We start from the raw sequence: 27,515 nt of genomic DNA, 5'->3' as shown, positions 1-27,515 counted from the left end.
CATTATTACACTTCTTTTTTTCATTACATGTTGCACCAAGAATACAATAATATGCAAATTAGATGCAGTGTATCGATACATTGTATTGAATGGGAAAATCCAGGTATGGACATTTTACCCACATATTGTATAAATGTCAAAGCATTCAGTTATATATTTCTTAACATAGCTTAGAATCATCTTTAAAAAAAGTATTTTTTTTTTTTTTAAATCCTGAAACTTCGTAAATTAAAAATAAATCCCTTTTTTTTTGCCTATAGGCTACATGCAATTTCATTTCATTACTTTTTTTTTAACAACTGAGTCCTGGTGTCAACTACAGAGGACATAACATATTAATACACTATAATTTTTCAAAAAAAATGGCATGAAAAAATACAAAATTCGAAAAAACATTTTTTTTCTGGGTCCCAGGAGGATATAATGTTACTCAAACGTATACCATCCAATTGGCTTTCTTTAATTGGGCAGAAGACAATAATTTGGGCAATTTACTTTTTTTATATAGATTAAATTGTTTGTTTTATAGATTAACAACAATGGAAACAAGTTTCCGCCAAACGAGTAATGTTATACTATTTAGCTAAAATATGACAACATCTCATGATAAAGTTTCTGGTAATATCTCGCAATGAAAAAACGCTCATAATGATTTTATAGATAACTTTTCATAATGTCTTTTTTTCATAACAAAGAACAAAATCATGACATTTTTCCACTGAACTGTGGTAAATATATTTTTCAAAATAGAAAGTCATTCAGGTTCTATACCACATTACAGTTCATAATATAAACCAAGTGACATTAAGTTCATAAAAGAACAAAATTAAAGTTAAATTTCAAAGAATATTAGATCAAATGATCGAAATTAAGTTTTATACACGGTCCTTAATTGTACTTTTTAAAGCTTGTTTTTGACCTTTGACTTCACCTTTAATGGCACTCATATCAAAATGATTCAAAGTTATGCAGAATGCGAACATCTTAATAGTCATCGCTCAAAAGAGAACATATGTGCAAAACAGACACTTTCCAACCAAATTAACCTTTACACATTTGAGATTTTATTTCATTAATTTTATTCTTATATTTTACAGTGACGCGATGGACAGTTATCACAAACTATGTCCATTCACATATTTATGCATTTAATGTTTGTATGGTAATAGCTTAGAAAAAAATAAAAAGAACAGACACCAACCTACCCCAGACTCCCATTTCTCAGAAAAGAACAAGAATCAAAGTGAGGATATTCAGTGCACAGTGTTCAACCCCAACCAGATAAATTATTCGGAATACGAACACAGACAAACATCACATGTATGCATCATTATACATGCTTATTTGTGTGCGCGCGTCACAGTTTGGTAGAGTTGCCCTTGACATAAGAGGAAGACACACTTGGAACATATGTGCACATTTCTGTATCAAGATGTAAAAATTCTAAAAAAGTGAAACAAAATTCATAAGTTAAACTCATTTTGACAAAGAATTTAAGACAAACAAGAAGACAAATCGTTGAATGACTGGGACCCAAATGAAAATGTTATCCAAGTACACACTGACAACATGAATCAGTCAACTTTCCATGTGGGTTTTCAAGTTTTTCCCAGGACATCCCTCTAAACTGAGTGCTTGTTATGGTAAGTGAAACTAAACATGACGAGTGGGAAGAGTAAATAAGATTGTAATGCATTTCAAAAACAGGCAGACAGGAGAAGTGACACTGCCTCCCAAAGGTGGCATATTCCCAACACCACCCCCCAAAATTCCCATAAAGCAAAAAAACAAACAAAAAAACAACAACATTCAACCACTTCAACCATGTCCTTCAGTCAAAATGGCATTGCACACACAATACTGGTGGTGTGGTTTTGCACAGCGATCAACTGTATACTTGTAGAGGGTATGGCAGGTGAGTGACTGTGCTTGGTTATGTGCACACGAAGTCCAACCGGGAGAAAAGGAGGAAGGGTAGTACAGTGAGGAGGTCCGTATTCCATCCCATCATCAGTTGTACAGCAGTTTTGTCCCTCGGTGGCTAATACTTCATGACAGAAGGGTGGATGGAACAAGCGAGCGCATGACTGTCAATACTCATATGCAGTTCATAGAGAAAAGAGTTATGACGGCATGGTTTTCTTCATCAGACGCATCCATAGCAGCAGGTGGAGCTTTTAAGACCTCACTCTTAACAAAAAAAAAACTCCATTTCCCATAATCCCCATAGGCAAGTTGTGGAGATGTGAAAGTTCTGGGAAGTATGTTTTTTTCCCCCCGATAGGCCCAATCCAACCGACCAAAATTGTCCCCAGGCCTACCAGTAAGTTTTCACCCCTACACCCCATGACCCTCGTTTTTCAAACTAGGGTTGGGGGGGGAGAAATCATCGTTCAGGCTCAGACTCCAGCGCCAGAACCCGCTTACGTTCACGACACTGCTTCTTATGGGCCGGCCAATCCCTCTGTTGACACTGTGAGCCACAGTAGCGTGCCACCTGGCATCGGCCGCAGATGTTGAACTCCCTCAGCTGGAAAAGTACACAGATAAAGACAAGATAGTCACAAACAAGTCAAGTAGACTAAACAAAAAAAAGTTATGACTGTTATGACATTGTCATATGACAATGACTTGAAAATTATGTGGTCAATTTAGCTTTTTAAGTGTGTAATTTGAATCCCCACTAAAATGGGATTGTAATCATGGTTGCCACAACTGACTAGGAAAATTAAGTAGACTAGTATATCTTGATATTTTAAAAATTTGCTTTAGGGCGCTTTTACAATTAGTTTGATTGCCTGGTCCAAACGGGAGTTCAATTGCTTCACCTTCTCCCTGCTGGGTTACGTTATTTATTACTGTATTGTTTGATTCAGAACTGTGGTGTTTGCAAAGCAGCAGGTGTTGATCCCTGTTGCTTGGTAATGACGACACGGGAGAAGGTGGAAAATGCATAGAAATGCAAATAAATAGAGAAATTTTCCTTTTTGCCAATTAAAATAAATATATATATCCATGATGCATCCAAAAATATATCCATGCAAGAATATTTGCCTGTTGCCTCACTCATTAGCCTATGCCTTTTCAAATTTGAAAAATACTTGTTTCAAGTTTTTTTAAATGTATCTCAAGATATGCTACTGTTTCCAGTTTAATTATTTTGCACTCCATCAAGCTGTTTTTAAACAATGCATCCTATATAAACATAAAACGCACCTATGTTGATTGATTTTTGATTTTGGCAAATGTTTTTGCTTTTAAAACACGCCAGTGCACAGGAAGTACATAAAACATTTCACAATGAAATAACAGTATTAACAGCTTGATAAACACAACTGTAATAAAACTGACTTTAAAACAGACAACATAAAATAAATTAAGGTTAACTAAACTGGTTAAAAAAAATTAATAAAAAAACTCAAATGTGTATGAAAAATCTAACAGATGGACGCGATACCGCCTCATTCGCGTGTCCAGTTCATGGGAATGATGCGAACTTGAAGTGAATTGAGCGTCTTGCGCGAGTGGTGCTTTTTGTGCATTCACGCGTTTGAAACGGATTCGCGTCTACGCCCAAGTTGAAAAATTTGAACGGTCATAAATTTGTGCCACGTTAACCAATGAGGAGCCTGCTTGCTGCTGTCACATGGTAAAGTGATGTGATTAGTAACCCTGCATAATTAAAAATACTGTTATTTTGTCACTAAATGTAGTTTTAATGCTTTTCAGTTAATAATGTAGTAGTAAAGGAATACTTCACCGCTTTTTCAGATTAAACCATGGAGGTGTTTGGTCGCTTCTAACTTGATCTCTTTTTGGTACAATAGTGATTGAACTGGGCTTAGTGGGCTAAGCTAAATGCTATCAGAATGTCACCGCGCGTCAAATCGATTAAGTGCATGCACTGATAATGAGGACCAGGACCTACCCAGAGAGGTATGTATCAACTCGTTTTATTTAAGGGAATAACAGTTTAATATGAAAAAGCAGTGAAGTATCTAGGGATGTCCCGATCAGGTTTTTTTTGCCTTCGAGTCCAGGTCATTTGATTTTGAGTATCTGCCGATACCAAGTCCCAATCCGATACTTCTATAATACGTTTAAAAAAAGAATAAAGAAGAGTGAAAAAACGAATTAGGATATTCCTTATTTATTTATTTTATTCACCTTATTTTAACATTCAACACCTCTAACAAACAAAGCACTTCTGTGAGGTAGCTTGAACAATCAAGTAACAAATAACAAAATTCTTCACTTTTTGGATTTTAGTGCAACAGTAAATATAAAAGTCTGGGACCGGAGTTGCGCAGAGCAGGAAGTACAATGGCGATATCAAAAGCACACCCATACTCTCACAGATGCAGAACAATTAATTATGTTGGTGTGAAAAACAGTTATGGAAATTAAATTAAATGAAATAATTTGCTCCCAAAAATCCTGAAAAAAGTCTGTTAGTGCCTCAGTGACAACTTCACTCAGAGAAGCCGTCGATCTCAGCTGTCAATCATGACATCACAGCCGTTTTTTTAGCATCAAATAACTAAAACTAAACTTATTTAAAAAACAAACACTTGAAATGAAATCGTGACTGCCTACAATGACAAACTAACTTCGGAGAAAAAAATATTTGAAGTGTAATTTGACTGAAGTGTAATTAACAATGCTTTTCAAGCTTTTATAGGTCTAACATTAGTTTTTAGGTAGGGAAATTGAATAAAATAGGTTAATCAAATGTAAAATTGCTGCATATTTAACTGTTTAAATTAAAGACTAATCCTTACAAAAGCTATTCAATCAATAGCAGTGAGTGATTCCTTATCTTTTGTTTGACATTAAACAGACAGCAGTAAAGGCTACTGCCCCTTTAAGACCTTAATGGAAGGCTCTGCGTCGTCTTCCTCAACTGTATAAAGTCCTCTTAAGGCATATTCAGACTTTGTCTGCTTGGATACTCATTAAGATGGACATGTTGACATACTTCTTGTGTGAGTTGGTCCGTTTAAGCGCAAGACTTGAAAGAGAACTCAATATTTGCACAGAGACAGATCAGCGGGCGCACTCATTTGCGTCTTCTGGCGAATATACATGGGTAATGACTGTAAAAAATGACTGCTCATATTCGAACATACGGCAGCACTTGCATGAATTGAACAAAGTTTACACAGATAGACCGTTTTGCCCACATTTTTCTTTTATTAGCGCTGTTGTAATGTATTGAGGAGCCAGCACGTGTATCCATCTACAGAAACATACATAAAGCATTATTTTCAAGTTTCAACCCATATTATTGATGCGTCATCGGATGTGAGATGAACCACGGTGCAAGTGCCGACTTTTACACGGCACCCCTGCTCACGTCACCCCAGAATATACATATATATCCGAATCCTGATCGGGATGTAACGTCCGATTCCGATCAAGTCTGAAATCACGTGATCATGCCCGATTTCCGATCACGTGATCGGAATATCCCTAGAAGTATCCCTTTAAAGCAAAAATATGTGGTTTATTTATAAAGACTGCACCTATTTTAAAAAATAATAATCTTGCATTTTTTGGAGTTGTGAGTTCCAGGCAATCACCGGGCGCTCAGCGCTCGTTAACCCCGGCGAGAGCAGCCTTTCCTCGGCCAGTCCTTCTGGTGTTTGCCACTGGCTTGGATGTCTCTGTAGTGGTTAAACATGATATAATTCGTATTGTGTACATCTAATGGGCGATCTGTGGTCTAACGAATCTATTGTTGCCTACCAAATCATTTTGACTGAGGACAAAGTGAAGTTTATATTTAAGGATATAAAAATATGAAGATTCAGGTAATGTTAGTGTTGGCTGAACCACATTTATGTGGCTGTTAATGCTTAATATGAAAATGAAAAGAAGCAGTGTGGTGTTTTGACATATTTCTCATGGAGAAATCTCACGTGTATTTTACTTTAAATGCTCGATTTCTATGCGCGTCCAATTCGCTGTGCATACGCAAATTGATTCAAAATGTTCACACGTCAAAGACGCGGTAGACGTATTCGCGTTCGGTGTGAACGTAGCATTACACTGAGATTGAATTGAGATCTGTTGTGACTCAGGAACAACTAGTTGTCTCAGAGCGATTTGTTCATTTTTATTTGACCATGCATGAGCTACAGGATATGCTGTACTCAGTCTATGGGGCTGCAAGAACGAATGACGTTTAGCCACTCACTTAATTAGACTGTACTCACAAAGATATTACGATCAAGATAAACTTAAAAATTCGCTGGGGGTCGAGAAATTAACGAGAAATCAACTTTCCCTTGAGCTTATATAAAAAGGTCATGGTAATATAAGAATATCCTGTAAGTTTCAGAGCTGAAACCTTTCTTGTTAGTCTAAGAAAAGCTTTTATAAACACCAGCCCGAGAAAACCATTATAATCCTCAACAGAATAATAAGTCTAATTCAGGAAACAATGCCCACCAACTGATGGAGCTCATCCCCCATTGGTGGGTTCAAAACATGCAGAAATGGCTCCCTCTACTGGCTGTAGTCTTTAGCCTTTGGTCAAACATTCCTCCCCATCATGCAAATATCGTAAATTTGCATCATAGGAGGAATTTTTCCAGAAATAAAATGCAAGAATCTCTTGTCTCAGGGGGATATGAGGGGGGAAAGCACAATCATTTGAATATACTCCAGGGTTTCTACTGATACAAAGCCATATGCTAATCGCTGAAGTAACCCTTTAACTGAAGAATCCTTTGTAAAGTCTTAGGTCGCGCTGGATTTGCAGACACAATGTTGTGCCTTCTATATTGGATCCGACAGGAATGATGCAACACACCTATGCAAGTAAAACAACTATGTTTTTTTATATGTAATAGCCCGTGCCAATGTGTTTTCCAGGCGGGCTACCAAAATGTAAGCCCGTCGGCAGGCCGGTGAATCTCAAATCGTGAAATAATATTCCTTTCTTGATCTGGGTGCGCACGTGTGTGTGTGTGTGTATGTATATACGTGGTTCGCACTTGTATTCACCGATTGGGTGGGCCAAGCAATAAAGTAAAGTACATGTTATATGTATTTATATGTGTTCATTCATTACAAATGAAAATAAAACCGTAAAAAATAAAACTAACGATATGTCGATTTATCGCGTTATTTCCGGCCGCAAGACGTTATCAATACTCTGGCACCAAGTTTCAATATATATTTTTTGTATACATAGGCCTACCCGCAGCTGCGTTCAGTCACTTCCGTGTTAATCTAGGCACAGGGCTCCAGACTGTAGCAGAAAATATACTAGTGTATATAAATATTAAACTGCAAAATACTTTTTAAATATTACTGAACTCCTCTTTGTCTATGGCGATGATGCGCACACACACACACACACACACACACACACACACACAAACGTGATACTCACTTGCTGTCTTTTTAGCTTGAAAAGCGCTCGCGCTTGTGTGTGTCAGCGCCATAGACAATAAAAGATCCGTGCCCGTCATTCAGAGACGCAGAACATGCAGGAGTTCAGTAATATTTAAATAGTATTTTAGTCTGCCTTGTCACTAAGTTATATGAGGACACGAACGCATAAACCATCTCTTCATCATGAGATTTTACCGTTTCATTAGAGAAAGCTGTCATATCATGAACAGACACTCAAAGTTCTTCACAGCAACCCGTCAAAATAAAAGTTCGGTTTAACGTAAAAAAAATTGAAATATATTAGGCTACTGTTGTATGGTAGATTTAGCTACATCTCAGTAATAATAGGTCTCTACTACTAATAATAATTATGCCTAGATTGTTGCTTTAACGTGATCTTTTTATAAACAATGTTTAATTTTAAACAGCATGCAGCCTTAAATTTTAATGTTTATGTTGTGGAAATTGCAGTAAATTACAAGAGACAACTTCTCATGTTGAGCATTTTATGATCAGAATATTTAAAGGGACCGCGATCCCTAAATAGTCATGAAGAAACATGCTAAAAATAAAGTGCTGCATTTTAAAAACCTTACAGTTATTTCCATAAAGAAACCTGCACTGCATGCTCTGTCTGCGCAAGACCGTTGCTTACTTTCTACTTCAATTTTCTTTTTAAACTATAGCACGATAGAAAAGGCTCGCACAAAACTCATCACCCTTTTGGAGCGTACTGGTGAACTACGAGTATGCTACGTTGATAAATTAAATAAATAGAAATCGCATGTGCTCAAATCACAATTGCGATTAATTGTACAGCCCTAATTAATTAAAACATCAAATAATGACTTTACATTATTTAATGACTTTACATTAAATAATGACTTTGTGTAGTCTCTACACCATACTGACCCTCCTTTCAATGAGCGAACAGGGTGGGTAGTGACACTCATAGTAGGTGCAGGAGCACTCCTCCTCTTCCACCAGCTCTCCATTGGCATTGTAGTAGCGTGTGCGACTCAACTCCAAATACTGCTCTTCCACCGGGTCTGCAGGAACCTGCTGGATGGCCAACCAATACAGCGACTGCTCTCTAGAGAGGATATTTTATTACATGCATAAGTTAGAAAGCTCTTCACCGGACAAATTCTAGCAGAGTAGATAACAGCAGATATTTATTTGTTTCTTTCACATGAGGGATCTAAATTACCTTTGCTTGCTGGACAGTTCTTCAGGTTTGGGACTCCATCCCACAGGAACGAGGCGTAAGTTGTCTAGACGGTTGTCAACTGTGACTGAGTTTATGTGAACTACTTGGAAACTTGGAGCGATTCCACCTCTGTGCTTTTCCCTGTGAAAAAGTAAACCAAACCATTATTACTTCTAAGGGTGCGTTCACACTTGTAGTTCGGTTAGTTTGGTCCGGACCAAAAAACAAAAACAAAACATATAGTCCTGGTCTGCTTAGCGTTCACACTGGCATTTTTAACAGCGAACCTAAAGTTACCGAACCAAAGGCATAGGGAGACACTCACAACCTGATTGGTCGGCTTATATGACGTAGGAGCTCGCTTACCGAACATTCAAAACCATGCTGTGCGCTGGATTAAATTCCATCATTTTATGCGTGTACATATGGCATTATTTTTACCAGCTGAGAACTCATGAAGAGCTCATAAAATGTTCAAAACATTCAAAACAACGCTGTGTGCTGGATTAAACGCAGTCATTTTATGCGTTTGGAATTTTTACCCGTTGAGAACTCATGAAGAGCTCATAAAATGTTCAAAACATTCAAAACAGCAGCAGGATTTCCTCCTTTGTGCAGAAACGGCCGTTCTGTCGTCTGTACCTGCTAATAATGGGCAACACGGGTCCTTTGATGAGAAGAACCAGGCATGCTTTTTGTGCGTTTTTTCTAGCATTTTCGAAACATGCTCGTCTGACCAAATATTGATTAGGCACCTCCTCGTTGCTCCTCGTTTGCCCTCTAACGTTAACATTACTCATTTTGGATACACTGATCTTTCCGCGTCGTCAAATCAGCTGATGCGTCGCATCTTGTGACATTACGCACGGTTTTTGGTCCGTTTACATGTCTTTGGTCCGTGTTGCGTTCATATATCAATCGAACCACACCAGTTCGTTTTGGAAGCGGACCGAGACCCATCTTTTTAGCGGTCTCGGTCCGCTTGTTTGGTGCGCACCAGGGATCGGATGGCAGCGTTCACATATGTTCAAATGAACCGCACTAAACGAGCAATCGCAGCAGGGTTCGTTTTAATCGAACCAAACATGACAAGTGTGAACGCACCTTAAAACAAGTAGATGTCTACTTATTTACAGCATCTTCACAGTTTACACCTTTGCAAAACAACATATTTTAACCAAACGTATTCTTTATCATCAGAACATGACAAACAATTGCAAAGCAGATGAACATTTTACAATAAATGAAATCCATCTATGAGAATTTGGCAAAAATGCCTTCTGCTACACACCTAGACGAGAAGGTGGCTTCACAAACAAACTGAATGTTTTAAACAAAACTTTCACTGGTGGCCAAATTGTGACAGTCATATGTGGAAACAGTAAACGGTGAAAAAGCAGTAGGCTCTGGGAATTGCAATTGGCTCGAACAGTACACTCACCAGAGTAACTCATGCAGTGGTCGACCAGCCCATCTACCCTTCCCAATGTCAAAGGCATAAGCAAAGATTTTTGCCCCATTCCCATCTGCATCAACTTCCATGCGTGCCTGAAAATAGAAACATTCAGTCATTTAATTTAATTATAGTATAATAAATAATAGTATTCAAATAAGGTGACAATAAGTTTTTTGAATTTTTTGAAAAGAGCCCAAACTCCAAACGAAATGTTCAAATTAAACAAACAAACAGCCTCAAGTGGCAATCACTAGTGTCCAAGCATCAATAGCTCATGAGGATGATTAACGATACAAATTAAATCCATCTTATTTTGAGGTTTTTACAGCAAGTCCTTCTTGAATCTTGAATCAAATAAAATCTGTACGTAAACTTTTATGCTTGCAGTTTAACACACACTTGTTTGTTTTATTCACACCACAACAGTAAATAATCATCTTTATAGAAGTTACAATTAGGGCTGTGCAAAAAAAAAAAAAAAAAAAAAAAAAAGCATAATCCATTCCGCATTGAACTTTGACCCTGAGAACTTCTCACCACCGTTCAACTGTAAAATTAAGGAAGGAGATGAGAACACGCTGCCTGGACCATTGATTGGAACATTTACTTATAGAAAAAAAACGGCTTGATGGAAGTGTTGATGAAAGTACCAAATGCAAAGCATCCAGGAATTAAAGTTTATCCGGAGGTACGACCTAACGTCCCGTGACAACTCTAGCAGTCAACGTCATCTTTAAACCGCACTAAGTAAAAACTGCCTGGGAGGGACAAGCGCTGTCAAGATTAGATGTAGCACTATGTCTATGTCTGTGTCATTATGCCAACATTATCTTCATGTCTTGTGACGAAATAAAAAATTAAATACCTCAGGAAAATGAACTTTACTCTCTTGTAAACAAGCCTGGTGTTTAGTGTATTAGTACTATATATTACCGTATATTAGTAATATTACTATTACGTCGTATATATTTTATATATTACTGTCTATGCGTATATTACAGTCTATGCACACGTTACAGAAGGACATACACAGTAAACGGATCTTTTCATGGTGGAATATTTTATTTGATCGTTTCATTGAGGTTCAAGGTTTATCCCGTCCCGCCCCTCTCAAACCGATTACAATTTCGGTTTTGCCATTTTTATTCCAATTGAGGTGTTTATATGAAGCATTTTCATTCAGATTGGACTTTTAAAAAGATAACAGACCTTCATGCAAACAAGTCCATGTGACCAACTAAGCAATTCGCCTTACTAAATGAATAGATCAATACATTAACCTTAAAAAAGAAATGAAATGATATAAAATGTTTACAAATGTCTATGTACACTAATGACAATAAACTATAAATGTCAGTACACCATAGGTCAGGGGCGTACCTAAGGGGGGAAAAGTTAGGATGATTATAAGGGCCCCATAAACTTTTGGGGCCCCCAGAGATCGGTTTTAGCCTATTAGTAGTAACAGTACTAGTAGTAATGAAATATAAATTGTAAATGTATAATCTACCAGAGTAACAAATAAAACAAAATTACATCTTATTTCTGCTTTTCTGTCAAAAAAAAAAATCTCTCCCTCCATTTACTGCGTGGTTCCATCTTGTTCTGCGTAGCCACAATCACTGTCTTCGCAGATGACAACGAACTATAAATCTGGTCATCAAAACTGAAGATACAGCGATAGTCTATTCAATAGGTTATGTTTTTCACAACTGAAAATAAAAAGAATGTAGTTTTGTTTTTTTTGTTTTTTTATTATTGTAAAAACAGTATTATTGAGTAATTTTTTTTACAATGTAATTTTTCTTCTTCTATTTGAATACATTTAAAAAATATATTTTATTCCTGTGATCCAAGCTGAATTTATCCTCATTACTCCAGGCTCAAGAGTCACATAATCCTTCAGAAATCATTCTAATATGAGGATTTGATGATCAACAAACATTTATGATTATTTAATGAATAGAAAGTTCAAAAGAACTGAAATATAAAGCTTTTGCAACATTATAAATGTTTATACTGTCACTTGAACAATTTAATGCATCCTTGATGAATAAATTATATATTACATTTTTTTAAAAAAAACTTTCTATTCATCAAATAATCCTAAAAAAAATGTTTTACACAACTGCTTTCAACATTAATAATAATCATTAATGCTTCTTGAGCAGTAAATCCTCATATTAGAATGATTAGTGAAGGATCATGTGACACTAAAGACTAGAGCAATGATGATCAATTCAGCTTAAATAACAGGAATAAGTTACACTTTACTATATATTTAGAAGTTATTTTACATTTGAATAATATTGCACAATATTACATCTTTTTTTGTATTTTAATAACATAAACGCAACATTGGTGAGCAGAAGACTTCTTTAAAAACATTCTTAAAATCATACCAGTCTCAAACTTTTGTTAGAGTTGTGTATAATTAAATGGCTGACAACGGATCGCTATAGGTTGCCCTGTATGTTTGGGTATGATAGGGGGCCCAAGCTCATATTCTTTCATAGGGCCCAAAATTGCTAGCTACGCCCATGTCATAGGTATACAAAGTTTAATGCTTAAATTATTCCTTAAGCTGTGGGCAACATTAACACCACAGCCTTCATCTTTAGGCTGAAATGAGTTTAAAATTTGCTAGCTTCCAAAATGTCATAAATTCATGAAACTATGCACTGTTACTCAGAATTATTTATTCTCTATGTAAAATCACTTCATTTTTTAGTAAGATATAGGCATACAAGTCATAACAGGCAACACCCATCAAATATGTCAGATATTTGCAAAATGTTTCATCGATAAAAATTCTTTGATAACTTTTTGCTAACATAGTTAATATGAGTTAATATGTAAAGTTTGATACATTTATTTGTGTCATAGTACACCATTCAAATTTGATGTTATTAGCTGCTGAAATTTGATTGCCTAGTGGCCAACTTTTATTTAATTTATTTAAAGGCAAACGTTAGAAGATTAGGAAGATATCAAAGATGCAGCATATCAATTTTAAAGGTCATGAATCAAACGGATGCTAGACATGTGCCGATTTTCGATAATGCAATTTATCAAGATAATGAATATGCACGATATTGTTATCGTAGGCACTTTAAAATATCGTAAATAATAATTTATTAACAATTCATATTTTTTTTATAATGCACTTCAACCCTATACATGCTCAACACTGCTGTATTCTGCGTCAAAGGGACACGCGCTCAGATGTAAATGAGAAGTACATGAACGAGTGAGGGAGCCGCGCTGCTGAAGTGCCGCGCAGTGACAGCAGAGGGCGCTGATGAACTGCAGAATGCAGTGTTTACCCCGGAAACCCCGCAAACAAAAGAAACCTCGTGTAGTAAAACAGCCATTGGTTTTTTGTAATCTCAATGTTGTTCATCACAGCACCAAATACTTAATACTTAAAGACTTATTAGGCTATTTTTTTTCAAACTTAAACATTTTTATGTTTTAATCTGGACTACAACATGCCCTAATGATTAGAACTGTTCTAATTATTTGTTAATGTTCAGTAAAACTTTGAAACATACGACTTCATTAGTTAACATGTTAATTCATTATTACCAAACTGACAATGAAAAATACTTATAAAGAATTAATTATTCTAAGTAATGTTAATTTCGTTAGTTACTGTTTAACAACATTAAAAACAAAAATCACAATAACTTTTTTAATGGACCTAAGATAAAACTAACAATGATCGGTATTTCTTAACTAACATTACCAAAAATATTTACTTTCTGTACCAGATGTAGCTATTGCTCAATCTTAGTTAATGCATTAAATAATGAGACCTTATTGTAATTTGTTAGCCTACCTGTAATCTTTATAGCCCAATTCTTTTGCACTTTAACCTGTTTGAAAATTGTACTTTTACAGCTCTGAAAAAAAATCAAGAGACCACATAACATTGATTTCTCATTGATTTCTCAATGTTAAGTGGTCTCTTAATTTTTTTTTTCCAAAGCTGTATATATTTTTGGTGCAATATTGTATTTAAACATTGTTATTTTTGTTATTACAAAAATAGTTCTTAAAGCTGTTTTGCTATGGCAACACTTTTTTTTGCAACTTATTTCAATATCGTGATAACATCGTATACCGTTATAAAAGATCAGCAATTAATCGCAACATGAAAAATTGATATCGGCACATGCCTAACGGATGCAAAGCAATTTTTTTTTTATTTTATGAATTACTATGTTAAGTAAGTTCAGCAGATATAGGTAAACTCATAAAAGTGTTTGACTAACTAATTTACTTATATCTTTGCAATGCTTCAATGAATCATTGACAGTGTAGAACCTTGCTGTTGTGTGCCTATTTAGGTGATGATCGGACCAACGGCCTAGAAGTTTAAAAAAAGTAGGTCTTAAAAATCTAAATGGTGGAAAAACATTGTATTTTTCCCCCATATAATTGCCTTATAACACCACTTAGTGTAGGACAAATGGGTGTTTGTGTGCCTGAGTAGCTGTGCACTATATCAGGACCATTCTGCTGAGTTTGGGGTCTCTGATGCCCAAACACTTTTAGGGTAGAAAATACAAATGAAGAAAATCAGTTCAAACTGAATAGGATTCCAGCACATTCTGTTAAGAGAAAAAAATGGTTCTCACCTCAAAGGCATAGTTTTCCACTAATGGTATGTCTTGCTCGTCAATCAAAGTGTACTTTGTCTGAAAAGAACAAAATGCTGTTACAATGCAGATAAAGTCCATTAACAATTCAAAATCAAAACCATATTAGACGTCTTCTATCCTCACTGAAGACTTTAAGTTTCCTTAAACCTGCAATAAGCAATGTTTGAATTACCTAGGGGTGGGCGATATCTCGATATTTAAAATATATCGAGATATTTTTTCAGCTCGATATGGATTTGGACATATCGTATATATCGATATATTGTTTATATTTAATTCTGATTCCGCTTCCACTTCCACTTCGCTTGTTTGCCTTCTCTGTGTTGTGCTCGCGGAGCCTCGCGCGCCTCCCGCCTCTTGCTTTGTTCCCCCTCCCCTCGCGTGTTGTCTCATTGAACACGGCTGCTTCCACAACCAGGTGAGGATTAGTTATCATGTTGACAAGCGCGCACGTTGTTCAGGACTCAGTTTAGAGACCATGTTTTTCTTCTAACACAACTGCTTGCTAAAATTCATAAAGAAATATTAATGTTCATCATAGTTCAAATCGCACATTTCACCCACAGTCAGGTGATTGACACTACTGGTGCGAGACGCGCTCTCAGTCGCAATAATGCCAGTTTTTGATTTGTGTCTAACTGATCGCATAGTTTTCGGTTAAAATGTCAAAATGATCGCATATCATTTGAAAACATTTAAAAAGTATTGCAATATAATTACTATTATTATTTTGTCAGCTTTATCACGGGATTATGATGAATAGGTCTATTCACGTTTTAACCAAGAGGGAAAAACGCGACATCCCGGGTGTCCTGAGACACGCGGTGCTCTTCTGTCAGTTGTACTGTATCATATTATCATATAGCCTACCTTCTGACATTCATATTTCGTTCTGTAACTGGAAAAGAAGTGAAATTCAGCTCATGTGTAGCCTACATGATCCGCATGATGAGTTTGAATTTGGTCAAACTCATGACAAACATCACTGTTTGAATTTTGATACAAATTTAACAGGAAATGATGTTATGACAAAATCAGTTTATTTATATCTCAGTCATGCCCCCATCCTTCTGCAAAATGCTTACTGTTTACTTTAACTGTAAAAAAGGGAGTCTTTGATTCATCTTTTGAAAGCATGAAATAAATGAAAAGAAGGCAATATTATTTATTTTCTTTTACAGTTAAATTATTATTATTTATGTAATCAGGGAGTTTTTTTTTTTTTAAATGTCGCAAAAGCACTTGACTACCTCTTTGCACTTCAATTTAAAAAAAAGAAGTTTTGTGGTATTTGGCATATTTGTTTTTGCTGTAGTTTTTAGGGGGTTATTTTTCCTGTAAAGATATCGAGATATATATCGTATATCGAGATATAGCAAAATATATCGAGATATATTTTTTGCTCCATATCGCCCAGCCCTAGAATTACCCATGCAAATTCAATTCTGTCAGAGTTCCCACACTTTTTGGCCAATTAATTATGCAGCTTTACTGATTAATTGAAAAGAAATTCAACAGTTGAAGCAAATCACGCACTATAGATTTAGATCAAATTTTACTTTTCACAAAAACAATATTTAAATAAATTGGGGGGGAAAATTGTATATGGTACTCATAGAGATCCTGTCATATCCCAAAACTCATTATTAGCAGAGTTGCCTAAAAGTTTCTAATTGGACTATATATGCAGGATCCTATATATGTATATCTTTAAAAAAAAAAAACAAGGACATGCTACACAAAATATACCTGCATTTACAATAAAAAATAATAAAAAATGTGCAAGTTTTAACAAATATTAAAACCACATCTGCTTTGAATGCATTTAATTTAAAAAGGTAACATTTATTTCCAGTATATTGTATACTCAGTTTAACAGCACTGGGTTCAAGAAGTTAAACTAACCGAACTACTACATTTTGACCTTTAAATTATGTTCAATGAATGGGTGAAACGCGTTTGCAAATCAGCCTGAATCCACTTTAGTTAGTTTGAACTGTTCTCAGTAGCCGTGTTTCCATTATAGATTTGCTACTAAATGTCGATTAAAAAAAAATTATAGCAAAATTACAGTTTCCATTAACCGCTGTTATGTCACTAAAACGTTCTTTTCCTCTCATGATAAGTCATTCCAAAAAGTATGCACCGTATGTGGGTAAGTTTATGTATATTCCAGCACCGCAATAGCCATTATTTTTAATGGAAGGAGACATAGGCGTGTTATCCAAGCATTAATTAAAATTAAAGGAAGTGTGAGGTTGTGGCCAAAACTGGTACTGCAATCACTATCCACTCTCCCCTGACTCGAGGTTAGGGGTTTGCAATATATATAGTCTGTGATAATATCTGTGATAAACACACACCACACACACACACACACACACACACACACACACACACACACACACACACACAGTGTGCGCGTACACTACGTGATGTGCGCGCGCGCATTCACTAAGTGATGTAATGTTCACACTTGTCATTTTTGGTTAGATTAAAACGAACCCTGGTACGATTGCTCGTTTCGTGCGGTTCATTTGAACATATGTGAGCGCTGCCATCCGAACCCTGGTGCGCACCAAACAAGCAGACCGAGACTGCTAAAAAGATGGGTCTTGGTCTGCTTCCAAACGATCTCTGGTGCGGTTCGAGTGATATATGAACACAACACGGACCAAAAACAGGACGTAATGTTACAAGATGCGACACACAGTCAGCTGATTTGACGACGCGGAATGATCGGTGTAACCAAAATGAATAACTTTAACGTTAGAGGGCAAACGTGGAGTAATGAGGAATAGGGTTGGGCATCGTTTTGATTTGAACGATTCTGATTCCGATTCTTACTTTCTATTCCGGTTCTTTTCGATTCTCGATTCCGATTCTTTGAGGGGTGGAGTTAAAACATGTCACATCGATATTCAATGCTATTTTCAATACCACGGGGATTTTTTTTTTAAACGGTTCCAAGTTAGAACCGGTTCTCGATGCCCAACCCTAACGAGGAAGTGCCTCATCAATACTTCGTCCGACGAGAATGTTTCGAAAATGCTAGAAAAAACGCACAAAAAGAATACCTGTTTATTCTCATCAAAGGACCTGTGTTGCCCATTATTAGCAGGTACAGACGACAGTCTCTTTTCTGCACAACGGAGGAAATCCTGCTGCTGTTTTGAATGTTTTGAACATTTTATGAGCTCTTCATGAGTTCTCAGCAGGTAAAAATAATGCCATATGTACACGCATAAAAGGATGGCTTTTAATCCAGCACACAGCATTGTTTTGAATGTTCGGTAAGCGAGCTCCTACGTCATGTCATATAAGCCGACCATAGGGCTGGGACGGATTTTTTTTTACCGCGGTTGAAAAGCAAGAAATTACCGCAGTTCAGCGGTAAACCGCTTTTAAACCCGTGATATGAAAAAAAGACATGCAACAGGGGTGGCGCCGCGCCCCCTCTTGCACGTCTTGCTGTGAGTGCCACACACACATTAATCTTTTTCTATAGTTTACTCTGTAAATTAAATTGAGAGTATAACTAATGCATATATGCTATTTTAAATACTGTACTGTATTCCAGATATATAGCCTACATTTTACAACAATAAACGCGCAAACATCCATTTCATAACCACGTGTGTTTATTTTCCGTCAGTGAAACAACATATAGCCTACAGCCTGTAAAACATTTAAATGATTATAAGTAAATAATGGTAATCTTAAGAATATAAGAAAATTATATTATAAAAGCCTACAGCGAACGGCCGTTTGGACTACAGCAGGAAGTGCAGGGATGTAATGTCGTCACTAGAACCGTTTGTTGACTATAATCCTCCGCCCACAAGAACACGCAAAATAGGGGGCGTGGTCTTGTTGCTCTCCCACGTGGAGAAGAGCGCGCATTCAGCGCTTGCATCTCCCCGTTATGGTAAGAGGCAGGACCTTTCCGGGCAAAGTGCACTAAGCTGCTGTCCAATCACAACACGGGAAGCGCTGGCCCAATCAGAACTCGTTACGTGTTTCTGAAGGAGGGACTTCATAGAACAAGGAAATCATCAGGCCGTTTTTAGGACAGAGGAAACAGCGGTGTTCAGATAAGTAAATTGTGTGAAAAATACTGTTGTTTTTTTTACACGCGAAACATGATGTTATATTGCACACTGTAAACACACTGTAAACACACTGTAAACACAATCAAGGCTTCAAAAACACGTGAAGAACGGGACCATTAAAAAAATATTTGTTTTATGGCCTATTGCTCCGCAAAGTTGTGTCAAGCCGGTCTGCGCTTTGAGATGAATATGGGACACGAGCTGGATATAGACAACGTCTCGAATATCTTCGTCTTCATGTTCTCTCCTAATGTTGGAAAGCAACACTTGTTGTAAAATGTCTGAAGAGTGAATTTTATCTTCCACAGGGTCAAGACATTTAGGCTATGTATGATCATGCATTTGTTTTTGCGGTGATGGCAGTGACGATCTCAGACCCACGGTAGACATCACGTGACTGTGGTATTGCGGTAAAATGGTAACCGTCCCAGTCCTACCCAACCAATCAGGTTGTTACCGTCTCCCTATGCCTTTGGTTCGGTAACTTTAGGTTTGCTCAACTTCGCTGTAAAAAAATGCCAGTGTGAACTAGGGCTGGGCGATATGACGAAATATATCGTCTGGACGATAGAAAATGTCTATCGTTTTATATAAGGCTCTATCGCTTACGCCACGATAAGGCGTTTACGGCAGAACTTTACGTCAAGATGCACCTCACGCCACGGCATGCCCATGCACGCTGCAATACATAAACAAACATGGAGGAAGACGGTAGTAGACGCGGTTCAGACCAGGGTAATTCTCAGAGTAATTATGCCAGAGTGGTGGCATAGCGCTCAAAACAAACTTCAGACACAGACGCTGCAACGGGCTTTTACGCGTGGCACACCATAGCCATATATTGAAATATTTTAATGGCAGGTGTAGGGATGGCGAATTTGAAATAACAGCCGCGAGCCGCGCTCCAGCTCTCTCTCTATCTCTCTCTCACACACATACACATACACACGCACTGTCCTCCTAGCGCTCCCGTCCACTCACGTCACTTTTTTAAAATCCCCCACAGCGCGAAACACGAGTGCAAACGCTTTTCCGAGGAGCTTGTTTGTAATCTGAGGACAATGGCTCCTTAGTTTCGAAATGGTGTTTGGTCAAGGTGATGGCGTTAGAAAATAAAGGCATTTGTCTAGCGTAAGAAGCTCATTTGAAACATTGCCGCGGCTCATTTAAGAAAATGACAGCTCCGAAGAGACGTCGCGGCTTTAGTTCGAGGTACTGCTAACAATAATAAAAAAAAGACGATCAACACCTTATGTGTTACCACTGAAATGTAGATATTTCCAAATGTAAGCCCACCTTAAGCGAAATGCACGCTTCATACTGTCGTCTGCTCTGGCTCTAACCTCGAGTGTTTAGCCTGTTTACTTTTTGCAAACCTTGTGAGCACACGCTGTGACCTCGCGGCAAATGTTTTTATTGGTTTATTAAGTACAAACAGGCGAGTTATGGAAAATTGAGTGCGAGGGATATGTTCAATCACACAAAAAGATTTTGTAATGAGATGGCTAACTGTAGTAGTGTTTAGTCCACTGTATAATAGCCTAATTTAGAGATCACTTTTCTTTTTTTTTAACCGACAACTTTGATCGATCAACGTTGATACGGTCAACCATCGGTCAACGGTCATCGGTTAACATCCCTAGGCAGGTGTTAACTTTACCAACTGTCTTGCTTGAAAAAAAGGATCTAAATAAAATAAAAATGTAGTCCATACTACCTTTATTTGTTTTGTATATCATTTCAAACTGCATTTCCACATTGCAATTTTGTATAGACTATTCATAAACTGAATTAACAGAAAAATTGCTATATCGTTATGTATATCGTTATCGGGATATCAAATGAGCTATATCGGGATATGAATTTTTGGCCATATCGCCCAGCCCTAGTGCGAACGCTAAGCGGACCAGGACTATATGTTTTGTTTTTGTTTTTTGGTCCAGACCAAACAAACCAAACTAACCTAACTACAAGTCTTTTGAAGATTAGACTAATGAGAGTGCACGCTTTCACTGCATGTATTTTTAAAAAATATCATAGGAAGAATACAGACATCAGCATGATAAATGTGATATTGATTTTATACAAGTTTACTAAATAAGAATTTAATAAGAGACTTTTAAACATTTTAGACACCATAGTGCCCATTTTTACTCTATTTCACCAACAAGAATAGTTCAAAACAAAGTCACAGCACTTTAATCGCGTCTCTCTGAGCAACACACACACACACACACACACACACACACACACACACACACACACACACACAGTGTTTTCCTTACTGAATGAATCAGCTTTTTGAACAAATCATTTGAATCAATGATCAGTGAATAAGACAGATTAATATATTATATACAGACTATTCAGCTCACTGATGATTTGAGAATGATTTTGCAATTTGATGATTTTTGTAAAATAAAAGATTTTTTTTTTGATATTCAAACTCCATGTGGTGTCAGTTTAATATGTGGGAGGTTTTTTTTTTTTTTTTTAGAAATAAATACTAATGATAATAAAGAATATAGGGCTTGTTTTTTGAAGCTGCGATTGTTTTTGTCTTGCGAGAACGGTATATTTCAAGTTTTGTGCGAGAGCGAAAGAAAATCTGTTACATAGGTGTGCTCTCCCGTTACAATAATGGGCTCTTGACAATTGTCATTAATACAACGCCACATATTCCGTCATATGACAACCTAAAAGGGCATCATTAAACGGTATATCGCGCGTCTAATATGTGCGCACTTTTTCATGCAACTTCTCACAGTCCTTCTGTTTAACCCCACGGAGATCTGTTTACCGGCTGCCCTCTAGTGTCATGGCAATCAGCGGCCTGTCCAGCTTGGATTTGTTCAGGATGACGCAAAGAAACCGATCAAAACAGTTAAGTTTAAAAAGCTGGCAGCATTTTGCAGAACGTTAAGCGATAAATTAGGTTGTGGTGAAGCAGTGACTGTATAAATGTTTGACAGATAAAGCCGGCAAATGCAGTGCTAAGCTCATCACAGCCGTCATGCCGGTTGTCATGCTGTGAAGACGGTTCCTGGTTGAGGCATTTTGCGAGCTGGCTGAGCCATATTGGATGGCAGTGTCATTACTGACGTGGATCAAGCATCGGCAAATGCAACGGTCTTGTGTTTAAAATATTATTTAAGTATACAAGAAAAAATACAACTTTTACATTCCCTAGTTAACAAGCGAACTCTCGCCCGAGCCATCTAGTAGCACTGTAGCGGCACTACACATCAAAAGTAGGCGGTTCAAAAGGGACTAAACCTACTCGGCTGATGAGCTGACCAGTTTATTATAAAAACCCGCCCGCTTCGACGACAACTACATACATATATTACATATATCCCCCTCTGACTAAGGTCGGCAACAGCAAAATGGACAAATGTACCACTTGATTGTTAAACAGAAGCATTTAGCTCACGGATCTCGGCTCCCCTCCCCTTTGCGTCGCACATGGCAGCCCTAGGATTCAGCTCACCTTCCCGGCCACACGGCCAAGTCGAACAATCCCAAGCTTGAAATCCGACATTAGAGGGGATGTCAGGTCTGGGTTGAAATGTAAGAGCAGGTACGCCGGTATTAGGCAGGAAATCGGTCCGGGCAAACCAACCCCGAGTACAATTTTAGTGTAATAGGGTCAGTCGTTGCCCGTGTCTTCCCCACCCGCTTCCAAACCTCCGTGATGCACCGCTGAGAGGCGTTGGAAAAACCTGCCAGCTTCGGGTGGGAGGGACTCACCAAATTCTGAACGTAAACCAATCGTTAAAGAGGACTGACAGCGATTTGTCCAATCAGAGCTGCGCATCGTCAAAGCGTTCGCGTTGGCTGTTTAATTCTTATGCTGACGTAGGATGGATATACGTGAACGCATTTCACCACTCTGTCCAATCACAAGACGATATTTCACCACCAAGCCCTCCCTCTGTGAAACCACGCCTTTTCGTATCTAAAATACGACATTTTAGCGCGAAAACAATGCTCACCGGCACGACTAGGTCCACCTCCTATTTTTAAATATCCAAAGTCTTCTATTTTTTACTTCACTGTAGTGAAAGGCTTAATAGGTAGCCCAATGTATTATTCTAATGAGTATATATATATATATATATATATATATATATATATATATATATATATATATATATATATATATATATATATATATATATATATATATAAAACTGAAATCACACGCGTGTGTGTGTGTGTGCTTGTGTGTTTGTGTGCGCGTTTGTGATTTCAGTTTTTTTGTTTTTTGTTTGAGCAACCCTTTTTTAATATTTGATTGAATTTGATCTAATTAAAATACATTTAAATCAAACAACTGGACAGTGGTTGTTAAAAAAAACACATTTTTTTCTCATTGCCAAGTTGGAAATCTGGAAAAGCATGTTGAATCGAGCAAGATGCATATAGGCAGGACAGCTATGGCACTAATAATGTTTTTTGTTTTTTACATTACACCAGCAACATATAGGCCTATATTCATGATTTATTGTAGTTTTTAAAGCCCAACTCTTAATTTATATAAAACATAAATGTAACATGATATACACACTATGTTGCCAAAAGTTTTGGGACGGCTGCCTTTAAAATGCACATGAGCATTTATGGCATCATTCTTAATCTGTAGGGTTTAATAATATGAAGTTGGCCCATCCTTTGCAGCTGTGACAGCTTCAACTCTTCTGAGAAGGCTTTCCACAATGTTTTGGTAAGAAATTTCTGGATGAGTGGTAAGAAATTTCCATAAATACATTCTTCTAGAAGCGCATTTGTGAGGCCAGGCACTGATATTGGACGAGAAGGCCTGCTCACAGTGTCCACTCAAATTCATCCGAAAGGTGTTCTATCAGGTTGAGGTCAGGGCAGGCCAGTCAAGTTTCTCCACACCAAACTCAATGTCTTTATGCTTTGTCCAGTTTGCTTTGTCCCAAATTGTTCCCACAAAGTTGGGAGCATGAAATTGTTCAAAATATAGTTCCTTTCACTGGAAACTAAGGGAAATTAAGCCAAATTTATACTTCAGAATTGAGCGTATGCTGTACATGTTGACTATAATTTGCTAGTTAGTTCACATATTTTACACACTAGCAATAACAGTTTGAAATAATTAAACTTTTTAAAGGGGGGGTGAAACACTCAGTTTCAGTCAGTGTCATGTCAATCTTGAGTACCTATAGAGTAGCATTGCATCCTGCATATCTCCGAAAAGTCTTTATTTTTTTTATAATTATATAAGAAAGATGCGCTGTTCCGAGTCTTTCCGAAAAAAGCCGAGCGGGTGGGGGCGTGTCGTGTGAGTGGAGCTAAATAATGACGTGTGCAGCAGCGCGCTGCAGTGAGGAAAGTGAGTCGCTCTGTGAGGAAAGTGATTCGCTCAGTGAGGAAAGTGATTCGCCCGCCGCGTGAGGAAAGTGATTCGCTCTGTGAGGAAAGTGATTCGCTCAGTGAGGAAAGTGATTCGCCCGCCGCGTGAGGAAAGTGAGTCGCTCTGTGAGGAAAGTGATTCGCTCTGTGAGGAAAGTGATTCGCTCAGTGAGGAAAGTGATTCGCCCGCCGCGTGAGGAAAGTGAGTCGCTCGGTGAGGAAAGTGATTCGCTCAGTGAGGAAAGTGATTCGCCTGCCGCGTGAGGAAAGTGAGTCGCTCTGTGAGGAAAGTGATTCGCCCGTCGCGTAAGGAAAGTGCTAATACAGATCGACCGCCGGCCTATCAGTGGGTAAGTCAGTAGCTACTGTTTATATCACCTGTCCAGCATCCTACAAGCCAGCGCTTTGATGGGCGTAGCCTGTTGCTTTCGCTCTCTCCCTCGCTCTCTCTCACGCGCTTCCGGTAGAATTGTCCGTAAGGCCCATACAAGGAAATTCCGCCCCCACTAACGTCAATGGGAACGCATGATCTCAAAAAACTTGACGAAACTTATGACTAACCGGAAGTAGTATTTTTGACAAAGAAATACTCCCATCAAACGTCCACCTTAACTTTTGAAACTTTGTCTATGTTTAGTATGGGATTCCAAGTCTTTAACAGTGTAAAAAGATCAGTATGCATGAAACAGCATTTCACCCCCCCTTTAATGTTTTTGAAAAAAGGCTAGATTTATTTGATAAAAGATATACAGTAAAAACACAATATTAAGAAATATTATAAAATTATAATAAAATAAAATATAATAAATAAATATAATAAAATTTTTATTAGCTGTTGTGAATTTTATTGTAAAGTGTAATTTATTTCTGTGATCAAAGCTGAATTTATCATTAACTACTCCAGTCTCCAGTGTCACATGATCCTGCAGAAATCATTCTCATATGATGTATTTTTCATTTTAAAAAACTATTAAAAAAACTGCAGGACCAATATATTAAACAATTGGAGCTCTATTCCATAAAATGACAGATGTCAAGCTCCTGAAAGGACAAATACCCACTAGAAAGGTGCCATAAAATAGTCCAAATTAGCCTTCCTTTATATGGGCTGATTTTATAGTGTATAGGTATTGAACTTTAGTGATATTAAACTTCATGGTATGGAGAAAAAAAAATCAAAATGTGTAAAAAAAAATCAAAATCAAAATTATTATTATTATTATTTATTAATTAATTGACATGTGCTCCAGGAAAGACTATAATCTAAAGAAGTGTGCCAGTCATTCATTGATGTTAATGATAAGCATTCAATAAAAAATATATATCTCTGTATAAATAGCATCTTTTTATGTTAGTAAGTGGTTTAAAATAGCTCTGTGCATAATGAGCTGGTGAGTTTAAGGTGAGATGAAAAACTTTTCTTCAAAAGCAATAGCACTGTAAAGCTGCTTTGTAGCAATGTGTGATATAAAAAGCGCTAATGAATGAAGGTGACTTGACATGACTTGTTGCAGACCAGTTGTTATGGGCCACTTTGTGCCAGAAAGTCCAGGGCCACTTTTTTGCCCCATTCGGCCCCTGGTTGTTGGGCCACAAGAAGGTCTGTAGCTATTGACTCTGCAGAAAGTTGGCGACTTTTGCGCACTCTCTCTCAGTACATAACTATAACAAATGTTTAAACAGAGACATTTTTCACTTTTATCCACTAATTGAGCTAATTTCAAACTTGATGCCCACAGGTCTCATGAAAGTTAGGACGGGGGCATGTGTGTAGCATTTCTTTTTCTTTTCATAACAGTTTTGAGACTCTGGGCATCAAGGTTATTACCCAGAGTTTCTGTAGTGTGGAATTTGGTTCCCTTCTTGCCTGATATTTCAAGCTACTGAAGAGTTTGTGATCATCTTGATGTTTTTTTTTTTTGCACCAAATGTTCTCTATAGGTGAAAGGTCAGGCCAATTCAGCCCCTGGACTCTTCTACAATGAAGCCAGTGTCATCTGAGGGCCCAAAGACCACCCTGACTTCCAGGGTGTTTTTGAAATAATCTTTTAAGTGAACAAATCATTTCCCTTTTTAAATAAAGCTTTATTATATGCACATTTATGTATGCAGCTGTGTATATCAAGATACATTTACAGTTTACAATGAACATGCTAGAAAGTTGTATTGGTTAAATTATGTAAACAATAAAATAAGAGAATGCAGAACAAAGGCCTAAGTATAATTAAAACAATGTAAAACAAAAAGTGTCACTCATCAATTTTTTTATATTTACTAGCTCATGTTTTATTCGCTGTCTTTAAAGCATGTGACCACATTTGAATGCGGGCCATGAAAGAGTCTTTCATTTAGATTCCATTTATTTTGTGCTGTTTCAAATTTATTTCAGATTCAACACTAAATTTGGAACACTCCCTATACCCTCATTCACAATCCCCTACATTACTCCACTAATATAATCCATTGAATGAGTGAATGAAATCGAGTGATCATATTTAGATACTGAGTGATCAGAAGTGCTTAAAGGGGTTGTAAGAGACCGTGTGTATCTGCGGCTGATTTTGGATTGCTCATCAACTGAGTCTTCGTCGGTCAGAAGGAATAGGCAAATCCAATGGTGCAGTTTGAGAATTTATTGAGGAGGTGTCAGGTACATGGATATGATGAGGGTTTGTAGGTATTAATATGACAAAATAGGTGTGTTTGTGTGTGTGTGGTTATATCTTAAGGACACACACAGAACCTCTACACACAGGACTAGCGCAGGATTAACAGAGGATCGCAATTCTCTACACCGGGAATACTGCTAACATGGACCTGGACCACATAAAAGTGAAAGCGCCTAACACAACCACGAGCGAATTGAACTACATATGACAACATAATCTATTTGAATTTTCGATTCCCTTTCGCCAAAAGCGCGTATTGTTAATTATATGATTATAGATCATAATCTAGATGTGCTGTGTTTGACAAAAACCTGGCTGAAATCTGACAACTACATTATATTATGACTACATTGTGTTGGCTGCTGTATACAGGCCACCAGGGCACAATACAGACTTTATCAAAGAATTTGCTGGTTTTCTGTCAGAGTTAGCACTAGCTGCAGATAAAATACTAATTGTTGGTGATTTTAATATCCACGTAGACAATGAAAAAGATGCATTGGGATTGGCATTTAGAGACATTCTAAACTCTATTGGAGTTAGACAACACGTATCAAGACCCACTCATCGCCGTAATCATACTTTAGATCTAATAATGTCATATGGAATAAAAGA

At 37.3% G+C, this 27,515-nt stretch overlaps 1 protein-coding gene across 1 annotated transcript; it reads right to left on the bottom strand.

Annotated features, from left to right (window-relative positions):
- Positions 1 to 1,055: 1,055 nt before the first annotated feature.
- Positions 1,056 to 22,599, bottom strand: zmynd19 (zinc finger, MYND-type containing 19). Its single transcript, XM_067439992.1, has 6 exons — positions 22,340 to 22,599; positions 14,714 to 14,773; positions 10,056 to 10,162; positions 8,615 to 8,755; positions 8,317 to 8,497; positions 1,056 to 2,530 (listed from the first exon to the last, which is right to left on the bottom strand). The coding sequence occupies exons 1-6, from the start codon at positions 22,388 to 22,390 to the stop codon at positions 2,387 to 2,389; spliced, it is 684 nt and encodes a 227-aa protein (XP_067296093.1). The 5' UTR covers positions 22,391 to 22,599; the 3' UTR covers positions 1,056 to 2,386.
- Between the last annotated feature and the right edge of the window lie 4,916 nt (positions 22,600 to 27,515).

This window comes from Pseudorasbora parva, chromosome 3 (genome assembly GCF_024679245.1).
Source record: "Pseudorasbora parva isolate DD20220531a chromosome 3, ASM2467924v1, whole genome shotgun sequence".
Lineage (NCBI taxonomy): Eukaryota > Metazoa > Chordata > Actinopteri > Cypriniformes > Gobionidae > Pseudorasbora > Pseudorasbora parva.
Note: the sequence above shows the minus strand (reverse complement) of the source record. Positions and strands in the feature narration are given on the sequence as shown.